Source organism: Mobula hypostoma, unplaced genomic scaffold (genome assembly GCF_963921235.1).
Source record: "Mobula hypostoma unplaced genomic scaffold, sMobHyp1.1 scaffold_64, whole genome shotgun sequence".
Taxonomy (NCBI): Eukaryota; Metazoa; Chordata; class Chondrichthyes; order Myliobatiformes; family Myliobatidae; genus Mobula; species Mobula hypostoma.
This window is the reverse complement of record NW_026948239.1, coordinates 97,241-123,271: the sequence shown is the minus strand read 5'-3', so window position 1 is coordinate 123,271 and position 26,031 is coordinate 97,241. Positions and strand designations below refer to the sequence as shown.

Here is a 26,031-nt window from a genome sequence, read left to right as displayed (position 1 = left end):
CTTTTCCATTTAGTTGCGCTTCTCACAAATGTGTACAGTACATTTAACCTCCCCCTGGAAGATCCAAATCAGCAATCCAGGCTGTCTTATATTTCCACACAACTAAAGTGGAGAATCGGTTAATTACGCTTTAATTTAAATTTTGCACTCTTATTTAATTTTATATATACACACACACACGTATAAATTTAATGTTATCGTCTATGATGAATTACATCGTACTGCTTCCGTAAAGATAACACGTTCCACGACATTGCCGGTGATATTAAACCAGATTCTGAGATTGTCAGGGGAGACCCTCCCATCGGTCACGTGATCACACATTACCGCAGATGTGCAGCAGTTGCGGGTGTGACGAGCCTGCGGGTTCGCACTGTGGACTGTTACTTTAAGAGCGCGGGAGTGAGGCGGGACTGTGACGTCAGTCACCAGCTCTCGCAGTCTGTGCAGATTAAAATGAGAGAGAGAGAGAGACAGAGAGAGAGAGAGAGAGAGAGAGAGAGAGAGAGAGAGAGGGGAGAGAGAGTGGGAGAGAGAGAGAGAGAGAGAGAGAGAGAGAGAGAGACAGAGAGAGAGAGAGAGAGAGAGAGAGAGGGAGAGAGAGAGAGCACAGCTACTCTCGCAGTCTGAGTAAGAGTTGGAACTAAGAACTGCCGGGGCAGGTTTACTCTAGATGAGCGTGTCTCACAGTTCCTATAATCTACCGGAGTGGGTTCAGGAATGTCCTGTGGGACCACTCGAAGTTAACCCTTGCCTGGGTATATGATGTGGTAACCACTTGAAGACGACATTCCTGTGACAGGTCACTTTGGTGATATATTTGAGTGGACTTTGGATCGATTCAACGGATAAGATCTTCGACGACGTCTCTTTCGTTTATCTGTGAAATTCGACGTGACCGCCTTCTCTCTACATTTGCCTTGGATTACAGATATCTCTCTCTCTCTCTCCCATCATTCACTTCGTGGACAACTGAACTTTCATATTTTACCCTCGTGAGAATCTAGCTTTGTTTCCAAGTTTGTTACCCTGGAAACCACATACATATATACCTACGTAACACTGCTAACTTTTCTTTATCCTGCTTAAGTTAAGATATTATAAGTAGTTACTAATAAAGATAATGGTTTTAACAACAAAACCAGACTCCATGTGTAATCTGTTGCTGCTGGTTCGTAACACGGGTTTGTTTCCCAAGTCCCGCTCTCCGCTCTGCTTTACTGAGCCGAGGAAGGGATCGCTGACTGCGGGGTGAAGACATCAAGTTTATATCGGTGAGTATCGAGGCCGGTCCCAAGCGGGGAGGCCTGATGTTGGGCAGTCAGTCCCGTTAACTTCTCCGAAATGGCGGCCTCGCCCCGCTTCCTGGAGCAGAACCTGCCGGCGTCGGTCCGGGTTGTGGGATCTTCACAGCGAGCCGTCCGAAATGAGCCTCCGCTCAGTCCCTGTTGTTCTCGTCCTGACCGGCGAGGGAGGAATGAGGCGGTGATGCCGGGACTATCCCCCTCTTTCATCTTTCATCTCTCGTCCGTTCAGACAAGGCGGTGGCGTCCAGATCAGTCACCTCCTCCCACTGTGGGTGGGCATTTGTTTTTCAGTCCATTTTACAGTTATGACCTGTTGAAGTGTAGCCACTGTTTCCCGATGTATGACCCTATTTATGGGAGAATTGAACCTCTTGTATTCATCTGTGCTGCTCAAACATTTGTACACACACACACACGTACTTATTTGTACACACACACACACGTACTTATTTGTACATACACACACACACACACACACACACACACACACACATGTACTTATCGTAGTTCACAGTTTTTCTCTGTTATTATGTGTTACTTAGTACTGCTGCAGTAAAGACAACACATTTTTATGACACACGCCGGTGATATTGAACCTGATTCTAATATTGACATGAGAGATTCACCAATCCCGTTTACCGCGGAGCTGCAGCATCTGCAGGTTTGTGTCCGCCCCCCCACCACCGCTCTCCGCCCACCACAGCGCTGGAGACGCGGAGCTCATACTGCGCATGCTCAGTCTCGATAGTCGGTGGTTTCCTTTCCGTTCAGTGTTGATGCGGATCGTCGGCGGGGAGCCGGGGGAAGATTGACTGTCTGCGGGGGAAGCTCCCGTCGGTGAGTATTGAGGCCGGTCCCGAGCGGGGATGTCTGACGATGGGCAGAGAGTCCCGTTAACTCACCCGGACAGGCGGTTTCGGTCCGGGTTGCTGGCCAAAACTTGCCGGGGTCGATCCGGGTTGTGGGACATTCACACCGAGCCGCCGGAGATGAGCCTCCGCTCAGCCCCTGTTGCTCTAGTCCTGGGAGCGGGATGAAGCGGGATGCTGGAACCACTCCCATCTGTGGAGTTGTACCCGGGGATCTTTATGTCCATCACCCGGCCCGGTAGCGGATCCAAACTTCACCTGCGGCGATGCCCGGGGTCGACAGTTGTTTTACATAGTTCCAGTACACAGGAAGCGGCCATTCGGCCTGTCGTGCTCTTGCAGACAGAGAAGATTAATGACAGTAACTCCACGTTCGGGGCATTTCCCCACGTGTATGAGGAGTTTTATCTTTCCCCCGTTGAGACCAGTAGTGAGACCCAGATCTGTGCCGTCATCTCTTTCTGTCTGGGCATTTTGTTCTTGATTCCATTCCCCTGTTACCACTTGCCGATATTTCCGGGTATATGACCATATTAATGTGAGAATTAAGCGTATTCCATTTATGTGTGTGTGTGTATATATATATTATCTGAATGGTGGCCGATTAGGAAAAGGGGAGGTGCAACGAGACCTGGGTGTCATTATACACCAGTCATTGAAAGTGGGCATGCAGGTACAGGCAGGCGGTGAAAAAGGCGAATGGTATGCTGGCATTCATAGCAAGAGGATTCGAGTACAGGAGCAGGGAGGTACTACTGCAGTTGTACAAAGCCTTGGTGAGACCACACCTGGAGTATTGTGTGCAGTTTTGGTCCCCTAATCTGAGAAAAGACTTCCTTGCCATAGAGGGAGTACAAAGAAGGTTCACCAGATTGATTCCTGGGATGGCAGGACTTTCATATAATGAAAGACTGGTTCGCCTGGGCTTATAGTCGTTGGAATTTAGAAGATTGAGGGGGTATCTTATTGAAACGTATAAAATCCTACAGGGATTGGACAGGCGAGATGCAGGAAGATTGTTCCCGATGTTGAGGAAGTCCAGAACGAGGGGACACAGTTTGAGGATAAAGGGGAAGCCTTTTAGGACCGAGATTAGGAAAAACTTCTTCAAACAGAGAGTGGTGAACCTGTGGAATTCTCTGCCACAGGAAACAGTTGAGGCCAGTTCATTGGCTATATTTATGGGGGAGTTAGATATGGCCCATGTGGCTACGGGGGTCAGGGGGTATGGAGGGAAGGCAAGTGCAGGTTTCTGAATTGGATGATCAGCCATGATCGTACTGAATGGCGGTGCAGGCTCGAAGGGCCGAATGGCCTACTCCTGCACCTATTTTCTATGTTTCTATATTTCTATGTGGGTTCCTCAATAGTGTGTACACTTTAGTGAAAACTCTCTACGGATGTTCCAGAGGAAAAGCTCGTTCTCTCTGATGCTTCCACACAATTAAAGTGGGGAATCGTTTATTATTGTCATGTACCGAGGTATAGTGAAAAACCTGTCTTGCGAACCATCCATAGTAATCAATACATTACAACAGAACATTGAGGTGATGGAAGGTAAAACAATAACTGAATGTAACAAATCATTATGGTTACAGAGGAAGTGCGGTGCAGGCAGACATATGGTCCAAGGTCACATGGAGTTAGATAGTGAGGTCGACAGTCCATCTTATTAAGCTGTGTCTTATCAGACTGGGAACATTCAATTTGATATAACAGCAAAATGGAGGCCATCCTTGAGCCGAGTGGTATGTTTTCTGTTTTTTTTTAATGTTCCACCGGATGGGTGGGGAGAGGTGAGAATGTCCAGGTTTGTGGAGAACTTTGATTCTGTTTCCTGTTTTGCTGAGGCAACGGGAAATATAGAGACAGTTCATGGGGAGGTGGGGGCGGCCTGTTTCTATGTTGTGCTCAGCTGTGTCCACAGTTCTCTGATGTTTCAACTTCTCATGGGCAGAGCAGCAGCCGTACGAAGGCGGGAAGTATCCAGATCGGATACTTTCCATGACTCATTGATAAAGTTTGGTCAGGGGCAAAGGGCATATGCCAAATTTCTTATTGTTTGTTCTAGCTGTGTCATTTTAGGATACCTCAATGATCAGTATCAGCAAACTTTCTTCTGACCTATGTCATCATTGTAAAGTGTTCTCTTCCGCCTTTTACTTCATTGAATTTTCAGGAATCGTTGTTGTTTTATTTTCTTTTTTTTTTGTGTGTTTTTGTTGTTTTTTTTTCCTTTGTTAACAAGAACTACCAGAGGTCTAATTGAATACAGCACGAAGCAGGGTAAAAGCAGGCATTACAATTTTAGTTTCTCCGTTACAAAATGGCTGGAGTGTTGATCCTTGTCACTATGAAACTCATACTAAGTTTGTTATTTCGTTTCTCAGTTATTTTCGGTGAGCCACTTCCTCCGTTTCCAGGGCAACAGCCTGTCAGAGCTGCAGCAAGTGTTGCACATTTTATCACTCTGTGGTCACCGCCTCTCAGCGTAGAGACAGTGGCCTCAGGAGCAAATGGAACAGAGTGACAGTGGGAGGAAAGGATGACAGGTTGAGCATTGACTGGATGGAATCTGTTACACCAGGGTCAGGATGAACTGAGGAACTAACAAATTGGAGGGGTGAAAGTGGCATTTACACAAATGGTTTGAGCATTTTAGTGTGTCACAAACATTTTGCAAACAGCTACAATCTGTGCATTGAAAATAAACAATCTATCTGGGTAGTCTCCAAGCCGATTGCATGAGTATTGAATTCTCCTTCCAATAAACAAGCCCCACCCCTCACACTTCTCTATGCCCCACTCTGAACTTCCATTTCTGCTCACCAGCCTATTACTTTCCTCTAGATATCCTCCTTTCCTTTCTCCTGTTGACACTCTCCGATTCTCTCTTCTCCAGCCGTTAACTTGTTCTACACGTGACTTCACTATCACCGTCCAGCTCGCCTCTTTCTCCTCCTCCCGCAAAGTTTTATTCAGGTATCTTGTCCATCCCTCCTCAGTAATGAAGAAGACTCTTTGCCGAAAATGTCGACTCTTTACACTTGTCCATAGACACTGCCTGATGTGCTGAGTTCTTGCAGCATTTTGTGTGTGTTGCTTTGAATGTCCAGCATTTGCAGGTTCTCTCGTGTTTAAGTGAGGTATGGACAACATTTTTTCTTCAAAAGTGTTGCTCCCTCAGAATTTTTTTGTTGATGATAGACTGCTTGGAGATGAACAGAAATATAAGTTCAGACTACTTGTATCACACAGGAATTTGGAGAAATAACAAATTAAGTTTTGTTGAATATAATGTGTTTAATTGCATATGGTACTGATGCTATGCAATAGCTCAACTAAGTTAAAATTATTTTGTTAATGATTTTCATTTGTACTCAGTGTCTGAGCCTTCTCGCTTTAGTGTCCAACAATAATTCGCCAGCATTGATGAATTCTAGTTGCCCTGGTATCTTCTCTCCATGACCGCAATGTCCTGGTGAGACCTTTTACCTTGCTCATCAATAACAGCAGTAAGATTTTCAGGGAAGAAATCTAAATGGGAATGCAGAAAATGAATCTTTAGTGACATGTTGCATTTCATGGTTTTCTATGTTTGAAGCATGCTTTCAACCAGCTGCATGTAGTTTGGTGCTCTGTAGATGCCGAGAAAAATTTCAACAACTTCCTTGAATGCCTTCCATGTGATTTTCTCCGGTCCCACTAGAAATTCTTCAAATTGCTTGTCATTGATGACCTGTTTGATTTGTGGACCAACAAAAATGCTTTCTTTAATCTTGGCATCAGTTATTCTGGGAAGCATCTGTCTGGAATATCAAAATCCTTCATAGAAATGTTTGTGCCTGATGATAGAAAATTCCATCCTTACAGTCCTGAACCCAATAATATTTACAAAAACCTGTCCTGCCGTGCAGTAGCCGCGCCGCCTAAGCACGCCTGGACAAGATAGGAAACTTGCCAACTTACATTGTAGGCAACATTTTAATTGACTTAAATTATGAATTGAAATAATAAACATTAGTGATTTCAAAAAATGGAGCGTGATAGGGAAATTTCATGGTGGTTTTCACGATCAGTAGCGCAAAATTCAGAAGATACATCTGAAGGTTGAGGAAGCAAAACCTTTGTTGTCCAGAGTAATTACCGTAATAATTATGTGGGCTTTGTTGAGATTATATCTGGAATATTCTCCCCATACCAATATGGGTTATGCAGACCAAAGAACAGAACGCCAGCGGAACTCAATGGGTCGGGCAGCATCTGTGGAGGGAAATCAATTTACAATATTTTGGGCTGGGACCCTCCCTCTGGACTGAGAGTGGACGGGAAATAGTCAGAGAAAAGAGGTGAGGGGTGGGGATGGGGCAAGAGCTGGGGAGTGAGAGGTGGATCCAGGTGAGGAGGGAGGTGGGAAGGTGGAAATAGTGACGGGGGTGGGAGGTGAGTGGTTGGGGCAACATGGGGCTGCAGAAATGGTATTTAAATCCATGGAGGATTACCTAAGGAGCGAGAGAGTGTTTGTTTTAGAGATTCACCAGACTGATCATTGGAGGACGATGAAGTCTCAGTGATCGTCTTCACACAAAACAGAGGCCGGCAGATGTGTGGGGACCGAAGGGATCGAGCAACTGTGGATCGGACAAAAACACTTGACTGAGATGGGAGAACAGCCGACATCTTGTTGATGGTTTGAGGGGCTGAATGGCCACCTCCTGCTGTTTCTCACTTGATGTTTCAGTGTTCCTGTCCAGCGAGGTTCCGGAGGAATGTGAATAGAAATTAGTGCTTATAAGCACAGAAGTGATTTCCATGAAACCTGCACAGTTCCTGTTCGGGTGGGAATTGTGCATCGGACCGAGATGGGAATCGAAACCGTAACTCGGAGAACCGGGAGGTGGGGCGATGGGGACGGGGAAGACACAGAGGGAAAAATTAAAAATGTAGCTGGTGCAAAAATGAAATAACATGTAAAACGCTGCGGTGGGTTGGGAAGCGTGTGAGGGGCGAGGAGCAGAGTCACCGGTTCAGATGGGAGACCCTCCACCCGTCACGTGATCCCGTTTCTCGCTCCCATTTCAAACGCAGATCTGCAGCATCTGCGGGGTTTTATTATCGAGGCCCCGTCCCCGCCTCAGCCCGCCGCTGCCGAGGCCCCGCCCCCGCCCCCGCTCTCACAGTCCCCGGATGGGCGGTGATTCCTTCCCGTTCTCTGCTGAAGCGAATCGTCGGCTGGGAGCCGGTGAACCGATCGCTGTCTGCGGGACAAATTGATCAAGTTCTCATGGGTCACTGGGTGTGAACACGACCGACAATTTCCCATCGGTGAGTGCTGATGTCGATCCCGGTGGCGTGGGGGGGGGGGGGGGTTGCTGATGTTGGGCAGAGCGTCCCGTTAACTTCCTCGAACTGGCGGCCTCGTCCCACTTCCTGGACACAACCCGTCGTGGTCGGTTCGGCTTATGGGACCGTCACACCGAACCGCCTGAGATGAGCCGCCGCTCAGCCCCGGTTGTTCTGGTCCCAGGAGCGGGATGAGGTGGTGAAGCCGAGACTGATCACATCCATTAAGATGTACCTGGGGAACTTTACCTCCATCACCCGTCCCGGTCTCGGATCCAAACTTCACCTGGATCGATGCCTGGGGTCTTTAACTGTTTTACATATTTCCAGCACACTGGAATAGGCCGTTCGGCCTGTTGTGTTCTTGCAGACGCGAGGGTTCAACAGAGTAATCACACCCTCGGGACACTGATCCACGTGTATGAGTAGTTTCATTTATCGCCCGTTCAGACAGGACAGTGAGATCCGGATCTCTCACGGCCTCTCGGGGGACTGGGAAGTTTATTTCCATCTTCTTTCCATTGCAACGACTTGCCGAAATGCAGCCAGTGTTTCCCGATATATGAGCCTATTAATGCGGGAATTAAGTGTTGTTTCATTTATCTGGGTTTCTCGGAATTGTGTACACTATCTCCAGAATTTCCAAAGGAGCAACCCAGGCTGTCTAATATTTCCACACGATTAAAATGGGGAATCTTTATTTTGTTTTACATGTACAGAGGTACAGTGAAAATCGTGTCTTCGGTATTAACCGCACAGATCAATACGTTACAGCAGTACATAGAGGCAAAATATACCAGAGTGTAACAACTCATTACAGTTACAGAGAAAGTGCAGTGTAGGTAGATATGTGGTGCAAGGTCACATCGATTTAGACTGTGAGGTCAGGAGTCCACTCGTCACGCTGGGGAACATTCAGTTCTCTTATAACATCAGAATGGACGCCGTCCCAGAGCCTGGTGGTATGTTTCTCTTTTATTTTATCATCGCCCCTGTGGTAGGGTGAGAAGTGAAAATGTTCAGGGTTGTGGTGATCTTTCATTATGTTGGCTGCTTAACTGAGGTAGTGGGAAGTGTAGACTGAGTCCATGGAGGGGAGTTTGGTTTCTATGATGGACTCAGCTGTGTCCACAGTTCTCCGCTACTTCATTCAGTTAAAGAAATAGCGGTAGCCGTGTGAAGTACCCGGATGGGATACTTTCTGCGGTGAATTGATAAAGCTTGTAGAGTAGAAAAGGGCATATACCGAAGTTCTTACTGTTTGTTCTGGCTTTGTTATATTGCAATCTGCTATCTACTAATGCGTACCATTATTTCAGGATCTGTGTTTTGCTGGAGGACCATCAGAGATCGGCCTTGATCCGCTTCTCCCATCTGGTTCCATCTGCTCAGCCCCTCCCATCTTGTTCAATCTCTGTCCAGTCTGCATCCTATTGCTGCAATATATTTCAGCAATCTCTCTTTCAAACTTTGTCTTCATTGTGAAGTTTTGCTTTGCATCTTTTCCCGGATTGGTTTTTTGATAGCTGGAGCTACCAGAGGTTTAATTGAATGCAGCACATGGCAGGGTAAAAGCAGCCATTTCAATTTAACTTTCACCGTTACAAAGTGGCGGCAGTGTTAATCTTAGTAATAATGGAGCTCAGAGCATCTGATGTTGAGTTTGTTATTTCCTTTTTCGGTTATTTTCGGTGAACCACTTCCTCTGTTTCCAGGGTAACAGCCTGTCAGAGCTGCAGCAAGTGTTGCACATTTTATCACTCTGTGGTCACCGCCTCTCAGCGTAGAGACAGTGGCCTCAGGAGCAAATGTAACAGAGTGACAGTGGGAGGAAAGGATGCTGTGAGCATTGACTGTATGGGATGTATTACACCAGGGTCAGAATGAACTGAGACTAACAAATGTAACAGAATGACAGTGGGAGGAAAGGATGCTGTGAGCATTGACTGTACGGGATGTATTACACCAGGGTCAGAATGAACTGAGACTAACAAATTGGTTGGGGTGAGGTGGCCTTTACAGTTTAGGGTGTTGTTGATATTTTACAATCAGTTACTATTTGTGCATTAAAATGAAGAGGGGGAAAATACTACCGTTGCAGGAACTTTAAAGTAAGGAGGAGAAAATACTGGAAACACTCAGCAAATCGGCAGCATCTCGGGCAGTCTCATTTCTGAAACTGGTTCTTCCACTATTTGTCCTTTCAGAGATGTAGTCTGATGAACTGAGTTTCCAGCATTTTCTACTTTATAATTTTACATTTTGTTCCTGCTACACTGCGGGAAACATGGCAGCCAGCTGTGCTGGGTGAGATCCCACACAGCAAGAAGAATGTAATCAAATGTGTTTGGTTTAGCTGCTGGGGACAGGTTGAAGTGTATCCGCATCCTCTATAAAGACCGGGGAACCAGCCTGAGCCCCGGCCCTGGCAGGGGGTCATTAGGTTCCAGTTCCACCTTAGTTTGTGAATCGGAAATGGCAGGAAGACCACGGTAAATCGCCGGCACCAAGGTGTCTTTGCATAGGTGATAATGTTGGGCTGGTGACTCTGATGATATAGAACTGGGAGTATACGGGCTTCAGTCCAGGTTGATAATTTGACAGCTGGGATCGTAATTTTCTCAGTCTGCAGTGAATCTGAAGTCTCGGGCGGTTGGACATTGGTTATGAGGAAATCACCGTCTACACCACCCAGTGGGACATCATATCTGTCAAGTATTTTGTAGATTATTTAAGAGTTAAATAGGGAGTTAGGTGAAATTGGACAGTGATGTTGTTCATCTGAACTTTGGTAAAGTCTGTAACAAGATCCCGCATGGCAGCTGATCTGGAAGGTTCAGTCACGTGGGATTCACGGGGAGCTGGAGAGGTGGACTCACTCTGTGCTCAATGACAGGAAGCCGAGGGTGATGACTGAAGATGGATTTTGTGAATGGAGGCCTGTGATGAGTGGGATGTGTGTGTCAGTGTCGAGACCTCTGTAATTCAGTATTCATACCATTGATGTGTATATGAATGTACATGGCACGATTTGCAAGTTTGAACTGAATTGAATTAAATTGAATTGATTTCTTACATCCTTCACATATGTGAGGAATAAAAATCTTCTCGGTCTAAATGTGCATTGTGCAATCAAAGTAATTTATAATAATTTAAAATAAATTGAACAGTCCATATAATATAGATTACCTCAAATCAAAGTGAGTTAATTAATCTGATAGCCCGGTGGAAGAAGCTGTCCTGGAGCCTGTAGGTCCTGGTTTTTATGCTACTGTACCGTTTCTCGGATGGTAGCAGCTGGAATGGATTGTGATTGGGGTGACTCGGGTCCCCAATGATCCTTCGGGCCCGTTTTACACACCTGTCCTAATAAATGTCCTGAATCATGGGAAGTTCACAACTACAGATGCACTGGGCTGTCCGCACCACTCTCTGCAGGTTCCTGCGATTAAGGGAAGTACAGTTCCCATACCAGGCAGTGACGCAGCCAGTCAGGATGCTCTCAATTGTGTCCCCTACAGGAAGTTCTTAGGATTTGGGGGGCAATACCGAACTTCCTCAACCGTCTGAGGTGAAAGAAGAGCTTATGTGCCTCTTTCACCACATAGCTGGTGTAAACAGACAACGTGAGGTCTTCGGTGATGTGGATGCTGAGGAACTTAAAGCTGTTTACTCTCTCAGCCCCAGATCCATTGATGTCAATAGGGGTTAGCCCGTCTCCACTCCTCCTGTAATCCACAACCAGCTCCTTTGTTTTTTGCGACATTCGACGGAAAGGTTGTTATGTTGCCACCACTGTGTCAGAGAGATGACTTCCTCCCTGTAGGCCACCTCATTATTGTTTGAAAGGAGGCCAATCAATGTAGTGTCGTCGACAAATTTAAATAGCAGATTAGAGCTGTCTGTGGCGACACAGTCATGGGTATACAGGGAGACTAAATTCGGGAGACTGGTTGATAAGGCAACAGGTGACAATGAATTTCAGAGACATCTGGTCAGTTGTGGAGATGGGCTGAGGAATGTCAAATGGTTTTCAACTTGGACAAGTGAGAGATGGTGCACTTTGGATAGTCAAACTAGGTGGGACTGGTATAGTGAATGGGAGGGCACCGAGTGTTGTGGAGCAGAGCGACCTGGGAGTACAAGAGTACAGTTCACTGAAAGTCGGCGTGCAAGTATAGAGGGTGAAAAAGAAGGCTTTAATCATCCTGTCTTCATCAGTTAGGGCGTTGAGTGCTGGATTATGGCATTATATTGCAGTGATATAAATTGTTGGTGCAGAGTCTTATGTACAGTTGTGTTCAACCTACTGTAGGAAAGATATTATCAATCTGGAGAGGGTGCAGACGAGATTGCTGAAGATGCTGCCTGGACTAGAGGGTCGAGTCATAGGAAGAGGTTGGCCGAGCTGGTTCTTTATTCCAGAGGAGGATGAGGGTGACATTGTAGTTTATGAAATCAAGAGGGAGTATAGATAATGTGGTTGGCCAAGGTATTTTCCCGAGGGTTCAAGATTCAAAATTGCTAAATGTCATTCCAGTAGGCAAGTGTAAAGGAGAAAAAGGTAATTGTTGCTCTGGATCCAAAGCAAGACAGGAAAAAAAAACAAAATGATGGAGACCACATTAACAAACAAAAGACAATACATAATGTAAGATAGCTGTAGAGCATTGATTGCATGTCCATAAAGTGACGTTGGGCACAGGAGAGTCTGGACATATGAGACTGACATTGATTGCATGTCCATAAAGTGACGTTAGGCACAGGAGAGTCTGGACATATGAGACTGACATTGGTTGTATGTCCACAAAGTGATGTTGGGCACAGGAGAGTCTAGAACTGTCAGGAGATGTTAAACTGGTAGTGTGTGGGGTGTGGAGGGTGGGTTAGTGAGTAGAGCTGGTGATCAAGGTTAGTGCTTGGGGAAAGTAACTGCTTTCCGCCTGATTGTCCGGGCGTGGATGTTACACACACAAAATGCTGGAGGAACTCAGCAGGCCAGGCAGCATCTATGGAAGAGAGTGGAATTGACATGCAGATGCTGCCTGGCCTGATGAGTTCCTCCAGCATTTTGTGTGTGTTCTTTTGTATCCCATGTCATGTTTTGTAAAGTGTGAGGGGCAGTTACAGATTTCTTCACTTGGATCATTATATATCCGTTCAAAATTAAAATTTCAATGAATCGAATGCTTTGTTCTCCTTTGTATTAGTAACATGCTTCATTATCTCTCTGTTTAAAGTTAGATCTGGGCTGAGAGATTTATTGGAAGAAAAGCCCACAACTGGAAGAAAACCACAACTGAAGATGAGGGAACAGCAACAATGAACCAGCCCGAGGACTGAGAGCACCAACCGGAGAGAACTCTTCTGAATCACAGTTTCCATTGATTCACTCAGGAGAAAGTTTGGTGAGTCTCATGTACTCAAACGCTAGTCCTTTAGACATTACATTTCTGTATCATGGGAAGTAGGAAATAGCTGAAGTGAGACTTAATAAGCCTAGAAATACCATTTATGCCTCTATCAGGCCCAGTTGCAATCATTCCAGATCTACTAATGTGCTGTCAGCATCAGCTCTGTGAAGCCACGCACATTCCCTCATATCATTTGCTCATTTCAAACATCATTTCTGATGTTTCCTTGCTTGGCTGTGTTAGGTCACAATTATCTCAAAATGCATTGAGAATTTTGACTCTTTAGAAGACGCCGCAGTTGTTTCCTGCTGTAGTGACTGCAGAAATGTGGAATTACCATGAACTGCAGCAACATGTCATTGATTCCTCCGCATGGACAGAGTGGATGTGGCATGATGGGGGAGTCTAGTACGAGAGGGCATGACTTAAAGATTGAAGGGCGCCAATTCAGAACAGAAACGCAAACAATTTTTTTTAGACAGAGGGTGGTGAATCTATGGAATTTGTTGCCACGGGCAGCAGTGGAGGCCAAGTCATTGGGTGTATTTAAGGCAGAGATTGATAGGTGTCTGAGCAGCCAGGGTATCAAAGGTTATGGTGAGAAGGCGGGGGAGTGGGTCTAAATGGGAGAATGGATCAGCTCATGATAAAATGGCGGAGCAGACTCAATGGCCGACTTCTGCTCCTTTGTATTATCGTATTATGGTAATGACATACTTGCCTTCGAATATATGGTCGTGCAAGCCTTTGCTAAGAGCAAACCCTCTCGAAGCCAAATGTCCCAGCACCACATTTCATTCAGTCCTAACTAGCAAATGCTAATCAATAATTTGCATTTACATACCCTGTCGTCATCAAGTACTAATAAATGTCAGAACCTACGAATCTGAGATGAAGCAGAATTAGGTTTTACAATGAAGTTATGTTCCCATTTGACCCTGTACCAAAGGCATGGGTTATATCTGTATTTGAGATGAACAAATATTCTTGAAGCCAGGTCCGCTGGAGCTGCCGGGGTCGGTTTAAACTCAGTCCTTGCAGGATGGGAACCGGAGTGTTTGGTCAGATGATAGAAGAGTTGATATAAAGGTAGATGCAATGTCTAGAGAGACTGTGGAAGGATCGGTTGTGGACAGGGCATCAGGTAGTCAGTTGGAAATGTGTTTAATTCAATACAATAAGTAATAAGAATAGGAGTAACTTAGAACATGGATGGTATGTTATCACCATTACAACAGACTTGACTGTTACAAGGGCAGGATTGGTGTTTGATGCTCCAGGTTTTAGTTGTTTCATAATACATATGGGGGGGGGGCCGGTTTGAATTGGGGAGAATTGTCTTACTAATTAGGGATGGTATCATTGCTACATAAACAGAGGAAATCAATGTAGGTGAAAGTCAGAAACGTGAAGGGGGCTATCATTCTGGGCCGAGGACTGAGAGCACCAACTGGAGAGAACCCATCTGACTCGGAGTTTCCATTGATTCAGTGAGGAGAAAGTTTGGTGAGTCTTATTTACTCAAACCTCAAACAGTGGTTCTCTAGAGATTGCATTTCTGTACGAAGGAAAGTAGGGAATAGCTGGAGTGAGACCGAAGAAGCCTAGAAGTACTTGAGATGAACGAGTGTCCCTGCAGCCTGGTCTGCTGGAGCTGCTGGAGTCGGTTTAAACACAGTCGCTGTGGGATGGGAACCAAAATGTTAGGTCAGATTATGGAGCGGCTGATCTAAGGAGAGATGCAATGTTCAGATTGACTGTGGAAGGATCGGCTTTGTACAGGGCATCATTTGGTCAGTTGGATGGTTTGCAGTGTGTTTACTTCAATACAATTAACATTGAGAATGAGAGTAACTTAGAACATGGTTCAGTACATGGATGGTACATGTTATCGCAATTAGACAGACTTGACCGTTACAAGGGCAGGATTGGCTGTTTAGTGCTCCAGGGTTTAGATGTTTCAGAATGCATATGGAGGGAGATGAAAGGGGGACGAAGGCATTGCTAATCAGGGATGGTACCACAGCTACAGAAACGGAGGACATCATGTAGGGACTATCGACAGACTCCGTGTAGGTGAAAGTCAGAAAATGTACGAGCAGTATCATTCTGGAAGTATTCTATAGGCCTCCCCAAGGACACTGGAATAATAAGGAGCAGATAACTTGACAGATTTTGAAAACGAGCAAATGCAACAGAGTTGTTATCATTGTTGACCTAAACTTTCTTGATGTTTATTCCCACCTCCTAATTCCAAAAGGGGTCCATGTGGCACAATGTGTTGTGAATGATTCCTGACATAGTCTGTGAATGGGCCAACTTGAGGAAAAGCCATACTGTACCTAGTATTAGGCAGATGTCACGATGGGTGACCTTTTTGAAATAGTGACCACAACACTCCAACTTTTATCATGAACTTGGTCAAAGACAGTAGGAGGCGATACGAAACCGTATTGAATTAGTGGACGGATAATTACAATGGTATTCGTAGCATCATGGAAACGTAAATTGGGAAACCATTTTCTGAGGGAAATGCACAATGGAACTCTGGAAATTATTTCAGAAACATTTACATGGGGTTCTGGATAGGTCTGTCCACAGGCAGGGAAATAATGTTTATAGAAATGAACCATGGTTCACAAGGGATAACGGACATTCAGGTAAGAGGAAATATGAAGCATTGTTCAGGTTTAGGAAACAACATTTAAGCAAGGCGCTAAAGAATTATAAGGGAGCCAGGAAGGAGGTAAGAAGGGATTTAGAGGTCGAAGGGGGCTTGAAAAGTCCTTGGCAAGCAGGATCAAGGAAAGCCCCCATGTGTTCTACGCGTGGGTGAAGAAGAGGAAGATAAATAGATTGAGGGTAGGACTACTCAGGAGCGAAGATGGATACATGCCTGGAGAATGGGATAATAGGTGAGGTGCTTAATGAATGCTTTGCTTCAGAGTTACCAAGGAGATGGACAGTTATTGTGACGTTAGCATAGGAGCACGGCAATGTTAAAAACAAGAGGTGCTGTTGAAACTTCCAATATACACCACGTTACTACAGGAAGTGAGAGAAGAGTTCACAGAAACATTGACAATAATCTCTGTGCTCTCTCTGGTCAAAGGAGTAGTAACACAGTATTGGAGTATGGCAAATGTTTGTTCCCTAATTCAATAAATATAATATCTATAATCCTGGGGATTACAGACCACTGACTGTTACATTGGTGATCGGCAAACTCTTGGAACAGATAGCTGGGGACAGGATTTTTGAGCATTTGGTGAAACATCGTCTTACTTCGGGTCGCCACTGTGGCTTTTTGATGGTGAGTGGAGAAAAGTGTAGGGGAGGTGCCAGAGATAAGTTTCCACAATATGCACCGACATTTCAAACGGCAGAGTCTGATCAGGAGTCACCTTGGGATTGTGCGTGGCAAGTTGTATTCGACAATACTTCTTAAGATTTTGAAGATGAGTATCAATGAGAGTAGGGAAGTGGATGTTGTACAATGGGCCTCCGCAAAACCTTTGACAAGACGCCACACGGCGGGTTCGGCTGGCAGACAAGGTCCCATGCAGTCCACGGATAGAGAGTTAGATGGATTCAGTATTATCTTGAAGGTAGCAAGCAAAGAGTGGTGTTTCACAGTTTCCTCTCAGGATTGAGGTGGGTAACGAGTGGTGCACCGCAAGGAGTGGTAAATACATTCCAAAAGCGACTCGAGCGGCAACGGTTACATGCAGAGGTTGGTGATCATGTGGAAGGACCTGCCAGAGGAAGTGGATGAGGCAGCACAATTGTATAATTCCAGAAGCAGTTGGGATGTGTAGATGGAGTCAAGAGGCCAAAATGGAAATGGGTCCAACACAGGAAGTTGGGACTATCTCGGTGAGCACTGTGGTCGGCAGAGTCTCTTTGGGCTGAATGGTCTGTATTTGTGATCTGCTGCTCTGTGACTCCTTCCGTAGATGCGCCAGATATCACTGGACAGACATACAGACATGGTATGGAAGTTGATGGAAACGAGGAATGGTTGGCCCTAAGCCAACTGCTGCTCTGAAACAGGGGATGGAGATAGTGTCATATTTGCAAAGTAATCGTAATCTCATTGACTCACTGTCTGCTTGTTCTGTGTAATTCAGGGCATCACCAGCAGGTGGGGCTGTCCTGCACCGGGACCAAAGTGTACACAAGACGACGACAATCAACAGTCAGTCAGAATCAGAATGGCTACAGGTATGTTCACTGGGATCTTTATAATTAAACTTCTGCCCTGTTGGTGCACAGTAGTTCAGATGAAGAAACTTACATAGATGCTAATGGGCACAGAAAAATTACATCAAACAGGGTCACTGAATTCCGTGATAAAGAAACCTTGAGTAATGGATCACTCCAACAGTTCAAGTGCAGCGACGTGACACCGGTAATCGTCGAATCACTCCGCTCACCGTGCAAAGATTCATCTGAGTGAAAGGAGGAGGAGATCTGTAGCCGAGCTGAGAACATTGCCATCGTTGGGGATAGCTGAGGATCAGGAGACATGATTGTAAGGAAATGCTTCAGTGTTTTAATACCCCAATGAATGTGGACAAATGGTGAAGGTGCTTTTCTCAAAGTACGTTGAAGGAACTTCAACGCTGATCTGGCGCTGGAAATATAAAGGAGCAGAAAACAAACATGGAATCAAAGACGGCTATCGGGACAATGTAATGGCATTGGTGAGTAGGATTAAAGTGAACCCCGTGGAGTTTCAAGAGGGGAACTAGAGCGGGCAACACGCAAAATGGAGGAACTCAGTAGGTCAGGCAGCATCTATGGAGGAAAATTATTTTCTCTGAATCAGAAAACGTTCTCAGCCGATTCAATCTTTTGTAATTGAAATTTTCAATCGGCTATCTCTCCAGTACTAATACATCCTTCCTGTAGTATTGTTACCAGGACCGCATACGTTATTCCAACTGGCCCAACCAACAGGTTATAAACTTGTCAGAAGATCTCTCTGCTCCTGTATTCTGTGCTGCAGCTAATGACGGCAAATATGCTAACTGTCAACTCCACACATTGTCTACCTGTAATCTCAGGAGTATTGAAAGGTCAAAGTTCACTGTATTTATCATCAAAGTACATGTATGTCACCGTATTCATGTCCTTGCGGGCAAGCCAGACAATTGGATATGGAACGGGCGAGGTGGAAGGAATCAGACGGTTAATAATAGAGTGCTATTCAGTTTGGAGGCTTGTGTCCAGTGGTGTGGATTGGTGCCGTGTCCACTTTTTCCTCTTTATATTAAAGGTTTGGCAGATAATATTAATGTCGTTCATTAGTTTGCAGATGGCAGCAAAATTGTTGGGAATTGGGGTTATGTAAATTTACAAGGGGACTGAGACGAACATGGAAAGTGCTCCAAGGAATGGTTTCACTTTGTAAAGTTACCCCAGGACAGAAGTTGCATGGTAAATTGTAGGGACCTGAAAAGTACTGTGGGGGTGGGGGGGGGGTGACCAAGGGTACAGATGCACGATTACCTGGAGATGTTCATACACGTAGGTAGGCACAGGATGGATGTCATTGTGATGGACAGATTCCTCACGGGACTGGGAAGTGCGAGTGTCAAGGCAATGGTCAGTCTGTCATCTAGGGTACAGCACACTGTATGTCAAAGCGTACGGAGAGGATGTTGTCCAGGGGATCCAACTGTTTGTCATCTGTGTGATCTGTGTGTGACCCTGGGGACAGACAGTGTGTGACTCAAGGGAATGATCAGTCTGTGACTCGGGGGACTGGACAGTGTGAGATTAGAGGTAATGGTCACTTTGTCACCCAGGGGGCCGGACACTTTGACACAGCGGACGGAGAGTATGTGATCCAGGGGACTGGGCAGTGGGTAATCAGGAGGCTGATCTGTGTGTGACACAGGTGACTGGACAGTTTGTGAGCCGGGGAGGGGAGAGTTTTGCTTGTAGAAAATCATCCCAGTGATGTTTCCCAGTATCACCTGACACCGTTCCATTAAGATCCCCTGGACACCAGTGTGTTCAGTTACTACGCAGCCAGTGACCAGTATCACTGTGTCTATCCTGTTCTTTTTTCTGGGAGTGGATGTGTCTGGTCACCGGCTTTCGGGATGGTCACCTGGCAGGATGAACGGTTCACATTCAAATGTACAGTCCCACTCCCAATCGGCTCAGCCATAGTCTTGGCTCCATCGTTTGATGGCTCTGGGTCTGTACTCGCTCAAATTTTGAAAGTTGGGGGGTTCTTATTGAACCCTTTTGAATGTTGAAAGGCCTAGAGAGAATAGACGTGGAAAGGATGCTTCCCATGGTGGGGAAGTGTGGGATAAGAGGACAAAGCTTCAGAATAGAGGGGCATCTTTTTAAAATAGAGACGTGGAGAAATTTCTTTTGCCGGGGTGTGGTGAACTTGTAGAATTTGTTAGCACAGGCAACTGTGGAGGCCGGGTCATTGGGTGTATTTAAGGCAGAGACCCGAGGGTTCTTGATTGGACACGGCATCAAAGGTAACGGGAAGAAAACCGGGAAATGGGGTTGATGAGGGGGAAAAGACCAGCCATGATTGAATGGTGGAGCAGAATCGATGTCCTAATCCTGTTCCTATGTCTCATGTTCTTATTGTCGTCATCCATTGTGAATTCTTGCTCTGCTCGGTTCTAGATCACTCTAGTATAAACTGCAATTCATCATTTATTTTAGGTGGGTTTTGGTTATGGAAAGTATTCGGGAGGTTTTCACGAGGCCGCTCATCGAGGGGAGATGATCGGGACACGGGAAACAAGGTACCAGAGCAGGGTCAGATTGAGAGCAATGTCCCAATGGAATGCGGTCCGGCCGCAGCGGAAGTGGAGCAAATTCAGCCCAGAGACAGTGACGACAGAGACACTGATCAGGACCCTGGAACCGGTACAAGTGAGGCGACTGTCTGTCAGCTCGGAAGTTCATTAAATACGGATTTGTCAAGTCCCCAGCAAGGAACGGGTGAGTGAAATATGAGGGTTATGTGTTCGCAAAATGCGAGAGGGAGGAGGGAAAATGTGAGGGGTGTTCAGAGGAGAGGGAAAATGTGTGGGTGTGGTACATGTGGCCACACCTGTTAGTCATTTCAGCCCTGGGTAAAAGCCTCTGGCTCTCCACATTATCATTGCCTCTCAACATCATATACACCTCTATCAAGTCACCTCTCAACCTCGGTGGCTCCAAGCAGAAATGGCCAAGCTCAGTCAACCCATTCTCATAAGGCGCGTTCTCCAATCCAGGCAACATCTTGTAAACAACACACGTAAAAGTTGCTGGTGAACGCAGCAGGCCAGACAGCATCTCTAGGAAGAGGTACCGTTGACGTTTCGGGCCAAGACCCTTCGTTAGGACTAACTGAAGGAAGAGCTAGTAAGAGATTTGAAAGTGTGAGGGGGAGAAGGAGATCCAAAATGATAGGAGAAGACAGGAGGAGGAGGGATGGAGCCAAGAGCTGGACAGGTGATTGGCAAAAGGGATATGAGAGGATCATGGGACAGGAGGCCCAGGGAGAAGGAGAAGTGGTGGGGGGGGGGGGGACACCAGAAGATGGGCAAGGCGTATAGTCAGAGGGACAAAGGGAGAAAAAGGAGACCGAGAGAAAGAATATGTGTATATAAATAAATAGCGGATAGGGTGCGAGGGGGAGGTGGGACATTAGCGGAAGTTAGAGAAGTCAATGTTCATGCCATCAGGTTGGCGGCTACCCAGACGGAATATAAGGCGTTGTTCCTCCAACGTGAATGTGGCTTCTTGTGTTGGCGGTACATACAGCATTGTGCAAATTTGTTAAGGACATATATATAGCTCGGGTGCTAAAGATGTTTGTACAATATTGTAGCAATTTTATGCATAGGAGCGTTCTGCCGCCAAAAAAAAAGGAATAAAAAATGTGTGACCTGTATGAGTGATAATAAACTTGATTCTAATTCGGGTTTCTAGAGTGGACTTAATGTGCAAAGTGACAGTGAGAGGGGACCCATGGTTTGAAAAAGGTAAAGGAGAGAGATCAGAGAGAGATTCTGTAATGGTCAGTAAGCCAATTGTGTGGAACAAAATGGCCGTCTCAGGTATCTCAGTGGGGGACGTGTCTGCACCCGTGCTACACTCCACCCCTGTCAATCCTTCTCTACCACATGTCCCACACCCCTCCCATTTTCTGTGCCACGTATCCCACTCCACTCCTGCAGCGCTCCACATACACTATTTCCAACATCGTTCGCTCCCCTCTGGATCTACCAACGCGCTTTCCACTCCACGTCGCACAGTACTGTATTTTCCACATTTCTATCCCCAGATCCCAAACATACAATCTCAGATGTCCTGGCACAGTTCGACGATTATCAACTGCTCTATCTGACAAATTTCTACAGGAAGGGACTGAAACCTGCAATGGAAGAAGGAATAGAAGGACTCAGCTTGAAGTTGAGACAGGAGCGACATTTTAGTGAACTTGAACACGAGGTGAGCGAGAAGAACAGTTTGGGTTCCGTTTATTGTTAAACCACTGGACTAAAGCCACTGGGGTGAGCACTGGCAATTGTTCAATCACTGGTTCATTCTCAATTCATCCATCCAAATATGCTGCACTCAACAGTGCCAAAGGAAATGGGTTTTAGTGAATCAGATACAGAAATTATAGTCTGATTGAAGCATCCATCAAGGCCTTTGGTCATATTTGGATTAGATTCATTTCTCCGCAACAACGATGCAAATGCCCATTTTTCTGCTGTCATTTGTAGATAGACACCTTGCTCACCACATCGATATTGTCACATCACTCCCGTACACAGCCAGATGCCTGAAATGTCGTGGCCCTAGAATTCGAATCACACACCAGGAAAAGGTGCCATATGGCTTTAAAACTTTCCTTTCGCGTGCTTATCCAATTGTCTTCAACATTTCATAGCTTCAAACAACATTTATTACCAAAGTCTGTCTACAGCATACAACCTTGAGGTTCCATTTCTTACAAGTATCAAATATATATAATATAACCTATTACTAAAAACTCATACAATATAGACAGTCAAACACTGAGGCTGTGGAAATATAAGACAGAGCAGGTCGTCCACGCACCAAAAGTAAACAATTTACAGTCAGAACCTGAAGCATAGAGATCACCAAAATGGAAAGTGATTACTCGGCCACGGAGCCAAATTCACTGCTGGAGCTGGTCCTCTAGTCGAGACACCAGCGGCAGAGGTGAGTAAACCCCGTGAGCAGCGAACTAGTCATCGGCCCGCCTTTCGTTCCCGTTCCCGTTGGCGACATTTGAACCATTTCAATATGGCCAGCCGGTTGAACATGCTTATTCCTCGCTCTCGGGCCCGTGTCCTGTCTCTTCTTCTGTCCAATAATTTCGCTGCACCAATAGCCAACCATCAATCCATTTTCATCATTCAAGCACAAGGACCCCCACCTCGATACGGTCCAAAGTTCACACCAGCAGTGCCCGTGGCGGACGTGTACAACCGAGACATTAGCTCGCCGAATCGCCACACGTGCCAGATCGTAGAGTCGGTTCAACAATAACAACTCACAACTGAACATTACAGGTTGTTGATTGAAGTAATCGTACTCCAGAAGGACTGTAATTGATAGAGTAGCTAAAGCTTTGTTCGCTGTGTTTCACTAGCTCCGTCTTTCCAGGACACTGCGAATGCAGTTAATGGTATAGAATTTGAGAACTAACTCGATTGATTCACGTTCGATCAAGGCACCTCAGCCCGGGTCAAACGGAAGGATCCTCTAAAACAGTAAATGTACTGAACAGGAATTTGCGAATTGTCCCAGAGACTAGTCGAGACACAATCCAATATAATCAAACATACTGAACTTCCAACTGTGGTATACATCAATAGGGGTCTTCAACGGAAGTACTTGTAGGTAGGGAATTGTCACACTGAGCATGTCCATGTCATTTCCATAATACTGATAGAGACAGACCCAGACCGGAGAGCAGCGCAAAGCTCTTCGTCCATGGGCCAATGGGTTGTGCAGCAGCAGTAGAATTGTAATGAGCTATAATCCACGGGTTAATGCCCCAAGGACTACCTGACATTGTCATCTCCAACACAACCATGTAACAGGGCCAGTGGGGTTATGAACGAATCTGGCAGAGGAGATTACCTCACACCGCGACAATAATACTGGAATACAAATGTCTTCATTTCTTGCTTTGGTTCCAATGTCTGAACCCATAGATTTACAGAAAGGACCCGGAATGGACCGTTGGTTGTTCGTGTGCTTTTAGGCCGTGTAACTAATTGAATGTCCTATCAGTGAGCAGATATTTTCCTCGTCATTCTGTGCCTCGCCGCCCGCTCTTCACTGTTGTTCTTTACAGAAAGTCACTCAGCTCGTGGAGAGGGGAAACCGGACGGAGAGTTGTACACTCCTCCTCAGTCTGGTGATGGAGAAAGGCACCCAGGCCCGGAGGCTATTGTGGGAATCCTTTGTGGAAATGAGGAAGCAGTTACCGAAGTTGGAGAAGATACTGAAGGAAATCCAGGAACTCGGTACAGTGAAATAATACACTCTGCCCTAAATCCGATTGAAACTTTCCAGATGTAACAATGCATGTTTGACAAGGTTTCATGAAAGCTTTTCGATGTCAACAGGTCTTGATCCATTTGAAATCACGAATATCACCGGAGGCTTTTCTGAGTTATCCTCGCAACTGAAGGGTGAGTGATGAAATGAACGTTTCAAACTGATTACTTGACAGAAATGATGTTGGACCGCGATCGTTCACAGATTGGAGAAACTGGGTGTCCAGGTGTAAGTGTCTGTGAAAAGGAACGGTCTTGTCTGGAAATAACTTTCTGCTGATGGGCATTCAGAGTTTTCGCTACACTTCAGACCATTTCCAACGACTTTCTGCAAATAATTCAGTTCACTATTTCGACTATTCAGCGGTAAGCATCACTCTGGCATCTACACACAGCAATCGACAGCTGGCAGCTCGTTCTATGCACTGTGATCCTCTGAGCGAAGAAGTTTTCCCAAACACTCCCTTTAAAAGTTCACCATAGCCGCTGGTTGTAGTCACACCCATCTCAGTGGGAAAAGCCTGCTTGCATTTTCCCTATTCATACTGCTCATAATTTTGTATACCTCTATCAAATCTCCCCTCAGGCTTCTAGGCTCCAAGGAATAAAATCCGAAGCTAATCAACCTTTCGTTATAACTCAGGTCCTCCAGACCCGGCAACAGCCTTATGAATTTTTTCTGTATTCTTTCAACCTCAGTTAGATCTGCTCTGTAGGCAGGTGACTAAAGATGCACACAATAATGCTAATTGCGCCTCACCAATATCTTACACAACTTCAGCATAGCATCCCATGTCAATACTTTGATTTATGAGGTCCAAAAGTTTTCTTTTTGATCCTATCTACCTGTGACCGCACTTTCAGTAATTATGCACCTGTATTCCGGATTCTTTTGCTTCTTAGGGCTCTGCCGTTCACTGTGTAGGACCCTGGCTGGTCCTACCAACGTGAAACGCATCGAGCATGTCTGCATTAATTTCTATCTGCATTCCCATATATTCCAGATCCCTCTGCTAGTCATGACAGGCTTCCTAGCTGTCTGTCACACCCACAATATTGATTTCATCGCAAATGTGCTGATCCAGCTAGTTACAGTATTATTCAGATCTTTGATATAGGTGACAAACAACAACGGACCCAACACCGGTCCCTGCAGGATCAATTCACAGGCCTCCAGTCAGAGAAGCAACCATCAGCTGCCAATCTCTGGCTGATCCCATAAAATCAACACCTAATCCAATTTATTAACTCATCTTGAAAGCTGCGCGACTGAGCCTTCATGACCGATCTCCCATGCGAGATCTGGTCAAATGCCTTGCTAAAGTCTCTGTGGACAGCATCGACTACCTTTCCTTTATCAACTCTCCTGGTTACTGCCTAGGAAATGAAAACCTCCATAAGATTGATCAGACATGTCCTACACACATGAAGCCATGTAGACTATTCTCAGTAAGTCTATGTCCAGATGTATAGGTCAGTCGGTCAGTTGGCCGCATTGGTGTAATTGGGCGGTGTGGACATCTGGGCTGGAAGGGGCTGTCACTGTGCTGTATCTCCAAACCTAATGAAGCAGTTCCTTCAGCCCGAGTCCCACTCAGTACAGTTTGTTCGAATATTAAACCATAATTCATTTAATCCACATTACGACCGTGTAGGTTGTTGTTGCACCGTAAAACTGCCGACAGCCCTGGCTGGATCTTAACACAGGAAAGTACCATGTACTTCCTGGAGTGTCCTGATACAATGAACCTCTCTTGACTTTAATATATTCACAAATCGCTTTCGCGTTTTTCTTAAGCATCATCATGTCATGTCCCAGACTGCTCTCATAATTCCTTTCGTATTCTCCTCTACTCTTTCCAGAATAATCTATTTTTTTTTATTCTCTATATCTGAGAATACCTCTCTTTATTAGTAGATGCTTTGATGTTCAAACTTCCTTACAACTTCCCCTTTTCCAGCCCACGGGGACATATTGGCCCCAATCTCCCGCTATTCACTTCCACATGACCCTGTTTTACTGGATGAACAATTACGTTCAATCGTCTCCACTGTCATATACACTTGAAATCATTCCTCCTTTATGAATCCACCTTTACTCCTTTCCCTGACTGCTGTGAAGCTCAGCTTCATTATTAACCTATCTAAGATGCCTTGGCTACATAAAAAAGCAGGCCAGATCTGCCCTTGTCAGGTATTACTGTCTAAATGACTTTGTCAAAGTAACCTCTCCTGAACGCACTTTAAATTTTACCCCCTCGCCAAGCGATCCCTGTTTATCTTGGGGAAATCAGAATCCCCGGATCCTTCAACACTCTTAACATCTCTGTCTGATTGATCTACTCCACTATCTCCTGCTGGCTCTTCAGTGGCCTGAGTTATAACTGAATCAAAGTGGACGCGCCTATTTCAGAAAAGAAGGAACTAAGTTCGTTTATAAGATAACTTTCACTTCACAGTTAAATAGATGAACAGTCTCCTAAAAAAAAGTAAATATTTTGATGGCGATGTCCTCTCAGATTTG

General features: G+C 45.5%; 1 protein-coding gene across 7 annotated transcripts in view; it reads left to right on the top strand.

Annotated features, from left to right (window-relative positions):
• The first annotated feature begins 2,062 nt into the window (after nt 1–2,062).
• The window catches only part of LOC134342135 (NACHT, LRR and PYD domains-containing protein 3-like), a 33,190-nt gene continuing 9,221 nt past the window's right edge, over nt 2,063–26,031 (top strand). For 2 of the 7 annotated variants that reach the window (XR_010016954.1, XM_063040093.1), the window contains exons 1-7: nt 2,063–2,144; nt 12,760–12,927; nt 17,064–17,157; nt 19,636–19,917; nt 21,251–21,417; nt 23,303–23,474; nt 23,577–23,642. Coding sequence is in view for 6 of the 7 variants with exons in the window: in XM_063040093.1 (XP_062896163.1) it covers nt 17,148–17,157; nt 19,636–19,917; nt 21,251–21,417; nt 23,303–23,474; nt 23,577–23,642 (697 nt within the window). In the remaining variant the exon portion in view is untranslated. Of the gene's footprint in view, nt 2,145–7,396; nt 7,502–12,759; nt 12,928–17,063; nt 17,158–19,635; nt 19,918–21,250; nt 21,480–23,302; nt 23,475–23,576; nt 23,643–26,031 lie in introns of those variants that run through there. The other 5 variants (XM_063040094.1, XM_063040097.1, XM_063040096.1 and 2 more) reach the window with 5 other exon arrangements.